The sequence below is a fragment of the Musca vetustissima genome, unplaced genomic scaffold, assembly GCF_032173495.1.
Source record: "Musca vetustissima isolate MV318-11 ecotype Yass unplaced genomic scaffold, APGP_CSIRO_Mvet_v1 utg20399, whole genome shotgun sequence".
Classification (NCBI taxonomy): domain Eukaryota; kingdom Metazoa; phylum Arthropoda; class Insecta; order Diptera; family Muscidae; genus Musca; species Musca vetustissima.
The window spans coordinates 1-10,957 of record NW_026881917.1 but is presented as its reverse complement, the minus strand read 5'-3'; the positions used below and the strand labels follow the sequence as shown (position 1 = coordinate 10,957).

The 10,957-nt window shown below is 37.7% G+C and overlaps 1 protein-coding gene and 1 long non-coding RNA gene across 2 annotated transcripts; one reads left to right on the top strand and one right to left on the bottom strand.

The window, feature by feature from the left end:
- Positions 1-479: 479 nt before the first annotated feature.
- Positions 480-1,117, top strand: LOC133327998 (uncharacterized). Its single transcript, XR_009754273.1, has 2 exons — positions 480-511; positions 950-1,117. It is a non-coding gene; the product is annotated as an uncharacterized LOC133327998 (long non-coding RNA).
- Positions 1,118-3,674: 2,557 nt separating this feature from the next.
- Positions 3,675-4,598, bottom strand: LOC133327974 (uncharacterized). The gene has a single exon (XM_061536521.1). The coding sequence runs from the start codon at positions 4,596-4,598 to the stop codon at positions 3,675-3,677; it is 924 nt and encodes a 307-aa protein (XP_061392505.1).
- Between the last annotated feature and the right edge of the window lie 6,359 nt (positions 4,599-10,957).

The window sequence follows — 10,957 nt, the reverse complement described above, 5'->3', positions numbered from 1 at the left end:
CATTTTCGCCGTGTTAATAGCGATAAATCTGAGGGTATAATTATCCATTAAAAATTTCTGAATTTTTTATTTTTGTTTACATAATCCCGTTTTAGAAATATCGGTATAGGTCCACTTTTTGGTATGTTCGCTGTATTTTCATTTCTAGTACCTGTCAGTATATCTATGGTGGAGGGTATCCAAAGTTCGGCCCGGACGAACTTAACACTTTTTCACTTGTCTTTAATTGAGTCTTTGTCAGTTATACAGGGTGAGATGAAAAAACTGCAACCAACTTCAGACTGCTATCATTTTTAAGCCACTCTTCCCAATGCTGTTAAATTTTTTCCAGTGACAGCTCATTTTATTGTATGCAAGCGTGCAAAAGCATTTTGCTAAGAATTTTCCAGAAAAAAAGTTATTCGTGATGGAACAGAAAGAAAATAGACTGAAAGGAGCTAAAGAGCATGGCCGAAAGTGGTGAATTGCCGAATTTGATTTTCTTCGATGAGAAAACATTAGTTGTCCAGCAGTTTGTAAACAAATAAAATGCTCGTGTTTACTTGCCAAAGAGGTCAGCTGAAAATGTGAACCTTCGGTTGGTCACCAAAACTCAAGCGCCGGCCATGGTGATGGTGTGGGCCGCCATAACAGCCGATGGCAGCTCTTTGCTCGTATTAATCGAATATCATCAGAATGAATGCGAAAATATTCTGGAGGGTGTATTAAAGCCTTGGGCACGCAAACATTTTGGCCCCAGACCTTGGACATTCCAACAGTGCCATCCTGAGTGCGATGGTGGACGCCCTACCCAAGAATGGTTTTAAAAATGAGATTCCTCGCTTCATTTCCAGCACACAATGGCCACCAACATCTCCGCATACCAATCCGTTGGACTATTGTGTCTGGAGTATTTTGGAAAGCAAGGTTGGCACTAAAAAATACCAAATTGTCGATCACCTTAAGCAAGCGGAATGGGCCAAAATACCGCACAGCAACAATCGGGCAGCGTGTGATGGTTTCATTGGCCGTTTGAAGGCCATAATTCGCGCCAAAGATGACCAATTCGAACAAATCTAAACTTATTCTAAAATTTGACGCTATTTCCGACATTTTTGCTTTCATTCAACAAAATTTATTTATTTTATCTCACCCGTATATATTACATAACGCATATGAAAAAGCTAGAAATTATAGTACGTTTACATTTAACCGGATTTCGTTAACCCAGTGGGTTTCAATTGCCAATGCCGGTAAAAAGTTCTAATGTATATGCCGTTTTATTCTATGAAGAATGATTTTCTGCATTAAACTTTCCCAGCAAGCAGATTGAGTAAATTGAATACGAGAGGACATTTAATAAAGAACAAATTCGAATTTTATGCGTACTCAATTTTCCTGTTGGCTCATTTTTATTAAACATATAATTTGTCATATTCATATTGACACGAGTATTACGTTGGAATAAAATGGTTTTTGCTGGTTTTTGCAGTTACCTTTTATAATTGGACCCTGAGTGCAATTCTCGTGTAGAAAATATAATTTTTGACAGCTCTTATCCGACATATTTATCTGGTAGAGAACACTTAATAACATATCGAACCCTGTTTCGCCTCCACCTCAAATAGTATTATGCCCATAGGAAGTAATTAAAATGTGCCTACGACTAACCTTCCCCACATGAAAGAAGACAAAAACAAATATTTATTCTCAGGATTTGATTGTGAGAGTGTTTGTGTCTCACCAAACTAATATCAAATTTCTATGCCGGCTTATATTCAAAGAAAAGTACAAACTAAACATGCAACGTCATTTCCATTCCACTGACCCAGTGGGGATGTTTGCAATTTTTTTTTTTAACTCCTCGTATTTGTGTGTGCATGTTTTTTATTCCATTTATAGCCGGTTTACATGGCGGTCAGGAAGTAATTTAGACATGTGTGTGTGTTTTTTTTTTTTTTTTGAAGTAGTTTTTGTAGGTAAGACAACTGGCCACAAACACCATGACTTGTTTAGAAAGCGGATGATATTGTGGTGTGACCGACCACCTCTACCTTCAAGACCATTTGTTTGGCCACTCGGTACGTCAGCATGTCGAACTATCTGTTTGTCGCAAAAATTGAAGTCACACACACTTATATGGAAACGGACACATTCAATCGGCCAGAACTTAAACGTGCGGTATGATTTTTTTTGGTGTTGCTGGTATTGGCTTAGCGTGGTTGGGTATTAAAATGAGTGGACATTAAAATGATTGAAAGCTAAAAAAAAAAATAGAAGTGTGACACATTTTTTTGCATGTTGGCCGTTTATTCATGTTTTTGTTTTCTTTTTGATTTTTTGTGCATTTTGTCATTAAGCCAAGATAGAAATTGACATGTGTAGGAATGTGTCAATTGAAGTGGAGAATGAAGAAATATGACAAAGCTCTAGAAATCAAATGATAAGCGCTCTACAACAAAGTTCTTCAATGAATTACAAGTAGCAAAAAGAAAAGTTGTAATTTTTTTTATTCATAAATACAGTCGTCGGCATGTTGGTTTATAAAAACTAGTCTTTGGTATAAAAAATGTGTGGCAGATGCGTGATCCATCACTTGGCTCGATTTTATATGCCTTTTGAGCTGGGGAATCTTCATCCATTCTCACAGATGGTCCGAGAATAGATGGTATAGCTCATGGTTCATTCGACGGCGATATTCACCATCGACGCAGATCAGCCCATAGATCTTCCTGAGAATTTTTTTCTCAAACACTCCACGAGCTACCCATGCTTCGGATCCATACAACAGCCCGGGTAATATCGGCGTCATGTAGAGTGTGAGTTTGGTCTTGCTTTTGAGTTGCTTACTCAGACCATAGTAGCATCTGTTGGACAACATTATTTTCCTCCGGATTTCAAAGCTGATGTTATCAGTTTTGTTTATGGCGGTATCGAGGTATAAAATCGTTCACTACCTCGAAGCTGTAGTTTTCAAGTTCCACTGTTGGTCCGAGTCTACTGGACGTCTTGCGCGTTGATACCATCAGCGCGTTGATACCATCAGTCCTACTTTGGCAGACTCCACCTCAATTCGTTCAAAGGTGGCTTTTACCGCTCGCAATGTTCGAGCCATTATGTCGATGTCGTCGGTGTAGGTGAGTAACATATGCAGTTTGTTGTACAGAGTGTAATTTCTGTTCACATTTGCATCTCGTATGACCTTTTCAAGCAGGATGTTGAAACGACAAACGTTCACCTTGTCTGAATCCTCATATATATATTATTGAAGGTACTAGCCGTATTAAATTTATCAAAGTATAAAAGCCTGCTAGCAGAAAATTGCTCGCTTCTACTTAGATATTTTGAAGGTCTTAGTCGCATTTTCCAACCCATATTTCTATAAGTCGAGGTGTGAAAAGACCTAGACTAATGCTGGGCAAACATGGGAACTGGTGCCCTTGCTTACATGTATCAATAAGCTCGTTCTCTGCGTTCTCTTTTTGTAAGACATTTCATATGGCGGTTTCTCATTTACTCCCCTCTGTTATGCTACGTTAATCTCAAAACTATAGAAGGTCTGATAGACAAATTTTTCAAGAAATACCGCTACACATCGCTTCATTTTTTTTTAATTTCAAGAATAATTCTATAATTTGTAGTAAAAGAGAATCAAATTGTTTTCGATTTTTTTATTTATTCATAATGATTGTTTTTCAATAAAAGTAAGGATACGGCAACGATGAAATTGGAGCATAATGATTAGTCGGTGGAGCACCATATATAGACGGTGGAGGCATATAAGCAGGACCAACGGGTGGAGCATAATAATTAGTCGGTGGAGCACCATATATAGCAGGTGGAGACATATAAGCAGAACCAACGGGTGGAGCATAATAATAAGGACTTGGATAATTGAAATATCTAGTTCCTGCACCAGCATTACCACTAACAGTAACACCACCAACGCTAGCACTACCGCCTGCACCTGCACCTCCAGTAGTACCGGCACCAGCACCTCCAGTAGTACCGGCACCAGCACCTCCAGTAGTACCGGCACCTGCACCTCCCGTAATACCGGCTCCTGCACCTCCCGTAGCACCGGCACCTCCAGTAGTACCGGCACCTGCACCTGCATTAGCACCTCCAGTAGTACCGGCACCTGCACCTGCATTAGCACCTCCAGTAGTACCGGCACCTGCACCTGCATTAGCACCTCCAGTAGTACCGGCACCTGCACCTCCAGTAGTACCGGCACCTGCACCTGCATTAGCACCACCAGTAGTACCGGCACCTGCACCTCCAGTAGCACCACCGGTACCAGTACCTCCAGTTCCAGTACCACCGGTACCAGTACCTCCAGCAGCACCACCGCTACCAGTACCTCCACCGATACCAGCATCCTTAATAGCCTGAGTTATTATCGGGAGAAGGTCCTTGAGAGTTTCCGACGGTGATTTTGTAGGAGCGGCAGTTGTTGTAGTTGGCGGCGGCGTTGTATAACCATATTTATTTTTATTCAAAAAATGTCCAAAGGTTCGATCATCCGTATCAGTGCCGTCAGTTATTGCAGTCGAAAAGACACAACTTGTGGTTAACAGAACCAAAGCGAACGTACACGGCAACCTTAGAAATGACATCTTTCTAGTTTAGTTAACAGTGACCGAATGAATTGTCCAAATTCGACATTTCCCTATTTATACAATAAATGGAGTTAACCAATCGTCTATAAACTAGTTCAAGCTGCAGGTAGATTAGTTCCATAGAAATGTTCTTTTGTGTTTAATTTGATTTTTATGATGGTCTGCTATCACCCAAGATGTGATTTGAATATTTTTCGAATAAAGAGGAAAATGCATTGGAGGCTGGTACTAAAAAAATTGTTATTGGGGAAGGGGTAAGAAGATACACACAAATTAAGAACAATTTGATGTCTTCTACAAAAGATTTTCCTGAATGTGATTAGTGACGTTTGGTTTATGAATATTATTGAATGGTGATTGAAAGTCGACACCGTCATGTGAGCATGTATTGTAATTTTATACGTAAAATCGAACACACGTGTAACGACAGGTCAAAAAACTTGTTAATTGCGATATGTGCGGAGAAATGTATTACGACTGTCATGATGCTCACTGTACGGCATCGAAGAGAAGATGTAACTGTGTTGTATGTTCTGTGACAATCCCAATCCTGATGCCAGAGGATATCTCTGAATTTATGTCATAAAGGATATAAAAATGAAGGAGAATCTCCAAATCGAATAATATAGAACCTCCAAACTTTATCAGTCTTAAGGTAGTCCATATTGATTCGTTTCAGAATTACATCCTTTCCATCAGATAAAGCGCTATATTTTATCTATCTATATCTATATATATAAACATGAATTGCTGTTCGTTAGTCTCGCTAAAACTCGGGAACGGCTCAACGGATTTTTCTTATTTTAGTCTTGAAGTGTTCGTGGAGCTTCAGGGAAGGTTTAAAAGGTGAGAAAAAATCGAAAACCGCGAAAAATTTGCAAAAATGTATTATGAAGCATATTTGCTTTTCACGAATTTAGTATCGAGCTACTTTGATTGCACCACGTTGTAGTTGTTATTTTGAGATATTTTGAGCTAGAATTGGTAGCGTATCATTCTTTTAAGCCGTTATTTGTCAATTATTGAAAATTTTCAAAATATGTTATTTTATTTTTATACCCTACACAACTATGTTGTCAGGGTATTATAGCTTTGTGCAGCCCCAAATGTTTGTAACGCCGCGAAATATTGGTCCTAGACCCACCTTTAAGTATACCGATCGTCATATCTCGACTAGCTGAGTCGATCTAGACATGTGTGTCCGTCCGTCCGTCCGTCTGTCCATTATAATTTGTAAACACGATACAGGCCACAGTTATGGACCAATCTTCACGAAATTTTGCATGTAGGATGGGTTCTGGCCAATGAAGACCCCTATTGTTTTTGGAAAAGATCGGTTAATATTTAGGGGATGAAATGGACCAAATACTAAATTTTGGTCGGTTTTTCTGGTCGCTCCAGAGGCCGCAATTATGGCCCAAACACCGCGAATTTTTGCATGGAGAAGGGGATCGGGTCAGAGAATAAGCATGCATGTTTTGATAAAGATCGGTCAATATTTAGCGGGTCAAATGGACCCTGACTTTTGTGTGAAAAATGACAAAATTTGTATTCTATGGCATACATATTTACTCCTGGAGGATGTAGACCCCAGGAGTTGATAGCATATCCAAGAGGAGTGGTTGGCCTTTAAATTGATACCAAATATAGTGATGTATCTACTCAGATGTGGGAGTTACAGTCAAATATTTACAGGTGCTTACGTATTCAGATATTATTCAGTAACCCATTACCACATTAGAGGGAGAAATATCGCACATTAGAGGGAGAAATATCATGAAGTTCCAGTTATGGTCAAGAACAACGCCTACAATTTTCGGTGATGATCAGATTAAAATTTTGGGATGAAATGGACCGAAAACATAATTTTTTGTGTGTTTTCGAGTAGAGTATAATCCGAAAATCACAACACAACCCACCGTGAAGGTAATCTGGAGAAGTAATTAGAAGGACTGTACTGAATATTCGAAAAAAGTAAGGAAGAGGTGTTGTTAACCTCTAATCGGACAAGAGGGGGCAAATATCACGAAATATTACTCAGACTCGGAATAAACATCCTCAGAAAGTTAGAGTTCGTGGTAGTTGTGTAGGGTATCGCATGGTCGGCCCCGTCCGACTATACTGCTCCGCTCACTGGTTTTTAATTGAGTTGACATTGTATTGATTTTTTTTTTTTTTTTTTTGATATTACAGAAAATAATTTAGATGTATGTATATCATTGAATACACACACGATCATTGTATGTGCACATTTTTCACAGAATGGACGTACATTTTGGGACTAATGCAAGGATGGAAAATCAGAAGCAATTCTGAATCGAGTTCGTGTTTATTCAGAGTATTCTGATTTTAAGATCCATTTCCTAAATTAATTTGAAAATAATAATAATAATAGGAACATGTTGTTCCTTAAAGTACCTGAAATGGTTATATGCCTAATCGTTTCTCAATATATTTGAACTTATAAACAGAACACCTCGCGTATATCCGATACCAAAAATGTGAGAGAGAAAACTAATAAATGTGATATTTTCTTTGCAAAAATGTATAATTAAGCTCAGCTGGAAAGAGAACAACTAACAAAAAACAGCAATATTAGAAAAAATAGCCAAGACATAACATCTAATTTGAAGGTTATACCAAAACCTCCGTCCGATGCCACTTATTCGTTCGAACTACCGATAACACTCAGGTTGGAAAACGGGGGTAAGAACTTCCACATACTAAAAATTGAACGGGAAATAATTATGGAGTCTTTTTTAAAACGTTAAGCTACATTGCATAACTTCTGTGATGATGTTTTTTATTTACAGGAATTCTTTATGCCTAATTATAGTCAACTCTATGAGAAAATTCGGTCAATGTCCTTATAATACCGAAAATGAGACCTGTATGCAGATGCTATATCAAAACTTAGACCTAAGTAGATAATAATCTTAATAGATAATCGCAAAAATATATCTTACCACCAATATCCCGGTATGAAATATTTTAAATACTACAATGGGAATGGAGATATTTTAATTTTTGGTAGGAAGATTTGACACCACATGGGAAATTATGGGGGATACCATGCAATCTTGGACCAAAATTGATAATTCTTTGTAAGGAGATTTTGTACTCACTGATTATCTAAAATATATAATTACAGCCAATTTGGTTGAAACAATGACCAAACTCCCAAAATACAGAATAGTGGACCAATAATAACAATTTTTAATAGGATTCATGCTGCCAAATAAGACAACCAATTACAGCAGATTAGATTGAAAAACGTGCCCAAATACAATGACAATGTGGAGTGACATTATATGGAGGCTTTTTAGAAGATTGGGCGAATTTGACCATCCAAAATATAAATTACAGCCAAATATTAAGAGGTTACCCGGATACTTGGGCCAATATGGACAATGTAGAGATACTTTCTGTTCAATAAGTATCCCTTATATTAAATTAAAAGCAATTTTGTTGAAACCCGTTCCCAAGATCTTCAATATATATATATTTACTAAAAATTACCCAACCACATTAAGCTAACAACTAGCTTTTAGCCGAATAGATAAATAACATTTGCAATTTTGAACATATATAAAGCAAATTCGTTGAAAGAAAAACAGACATCTTAAATACTCCACACCCTTCATAATACTGCTAGGAATTCTGTTATTGGTCATATTTAAAGTGCCAATTAATTTTGTCGCCGTCGTACATTATTTATTTGGCAAGCGAAAACATGTTACTACCACATTTGGAATGTCATGACGATTGGAAAGGAGCACCAATTTGGGAATGCAAATCGGCATTTGCTGCTCACTGTTAGTAAATGTACATGCCGGTCTTATTTGTTATACTACTGTATAACAAATTAAATGAGGGAGCCTCCAGGTTTAGATCGTACAGAAGTTGTGGACAGTATCAGCTGGGTTAGAAGTTAACACCGTCTGAAGGTCATGTCGGAATATATCGAGTCCGTTTTCTACAGCTGCGTTCGCCATAGATATTTAAATCGCCAAATCGGGTTCTTACCCCCATCTGATCCGCGCTCGTATCGGGGCAAAAGTCTTCTTCCAGTTCGTGGAAAAGTTCGGTTTTACCGAGGCTAGAGGTACCGTGTACGCGTGGCGGCATGTGCAAGATTGGCATATTTGTGGATTTCAATGGCGCATTTGACTTCCTTCGGAGGTCGAGTGTAGTGAGATTGCTCTTTGGGTGAGTTATTTCCGAAATAGGAAGGCTTGTGTTGTGGAAACCATTGCTTCGATCTTAAGCTATGTGCAGCCTGATTGCCTACATTGTTTCATTTGTGGTCTCGCAACAGATGATCCATCATTAGTTTCCATAATGATAGATCATCTGTTGCGGTAGCTAGCTTCCTCCTTCAAGGTTTGTGCGTATGCAGATAACTTGTTCATCACAATTAAGGGAACTTGAAAATCATGGTGTGCAAGCTATGCATATTATGCAGGCCTGGAGTGACCGAGTTTGAGGGGAGGTGGCAACCGAGAAGATGCTGCAGAAAGGTAGTTTGGCACACAGCCGTCCTCCCTTTATTCGAGCTGGTGAACGTGCATAAGATATTCGAGTACAGTTAAGTATCTCGGAATAACGGTGTCCGAGCGATTGATCAAGCCTTCTGATATGGTGTAGGGGGATAGTAGGCGGTACAGCACTGGCTCACTCACAGCAGCGTCAAATAACTCTTTACACATCTAAATTAAAAAAAAATGTCAGGCCAAAGGTTATCATATGGTGTAATTCAGTTGATATATTATAATTATTGTGTTCGAATTGTCGGAAATGTTTTAAGTTATACGAAAGACAATTTACAATATATTAAATCGAGCAGCAAACGATGGAAGATTGAAGTTAAAGCAAGGAGGTGGCCTGAAACCCAAAAAAAAAGAAAAAAACCTTTACTGTCTGAAGCAAATATGTTTGGACAAGAGGTTTTCATTCGTCAATATGAAAGTTTCACACCCGGCCGAATATTCTTATATTTTGCTATGAAACCAAAAGTTTCATTGATTTGATTATAACCATGGGTCAACGGGAGTATGGCGCAAGCATTTAAAAGTACTAAAACGTAGAATATCATTTCATCACTCAAATTCGGAAAAAAATTCAGTTTTTATAGAAAAAAAAAAACGATGATCGCATAACAATAGAGTTGTAATTTCTAGTTCTTTAAGAAACTATCATGAACGAACTAGTTCGTTCTGTTAATTCAATAGTTCGTCGATACAGACATATTCGTGAAGGACGATTGAAAATCGGAACGAACTAGTTCAAAAGAACTATTCAGATCCAGGAACGATCGGATCTTTAGTTCAGCTAGTTTATTTTGCTTCAGTCGTTCCTCTTGCTCAGTGTTCACCGAACTAACTGTCGTGTGCCATGAACGAGTGAACTAAAAGGAACTATGGAACTAAAAGAAATGACATAGTTTCTTTTGCGGATCAGGCAGAAAATGAATGTTCATATAATAAAAATTCACTTCTAAATTAAAAATTCATAATACGTTATTTTTATATATGTAATTGTTTCAATATATACATGTGTAAGAAATTTGTCGTTGCGTTAAATTTAGGTCAAGATATATAGGGTAAGATATATTGGTAAGATATATAGGGACTTTGGTACACCATTTACATTAAATCGGACGGAAATATATACGGGAACTATATCTAAATCTGAACCGATTTTTTTTTCCAATTTCAATAGGGTTCGTCCTTGAGCTGTGCCAAATTTCATCCAATTCAAATCATAAATGCGACCTGTACTTTGTTTACAATTTAACATGGTCAGATGGACGGACATGCATAAATCGACTCAGGAAGTGACTCTATGCATATTCTCAAAAGGGATCAGATGATAAAAGAGACCAGATTTTCAGATGCTAAAATACATAATGGCATAATATTTTCATTGTAGGTATATGTCTCCCCTTTTATGTATATTTAGTTCCTCGAAGGTTAAAGGCCACCTAGAAGGAAATACTCCTACTTAGATATTTTTAAAGCCTTAGCAGCATTTTCCAAGCTATATAAGGTTTCATAGACAATTTTTTAGGAAATACTGCTATTTTTTTTAATTTCAATAATAATTCTATAATTTGTAGTAAAAGAGAATCAAATTGTTGTCGATTTTTTTTTATTTATTCATAATGATTGTTTTTCAATAAAAGTATGGATATGGCAACGATGAAATTGGAGCATAATGATTAGTCGGTGGAGCACCATATATAGAAGGTGGAGGCATATAAGCTGAACCAACGGGTGGAGCATAATGATTGGCAGGTGGAGACATATAAGCATGACCAACAGGTGGAGCATAATAATAAGGACTTGGATAATTGA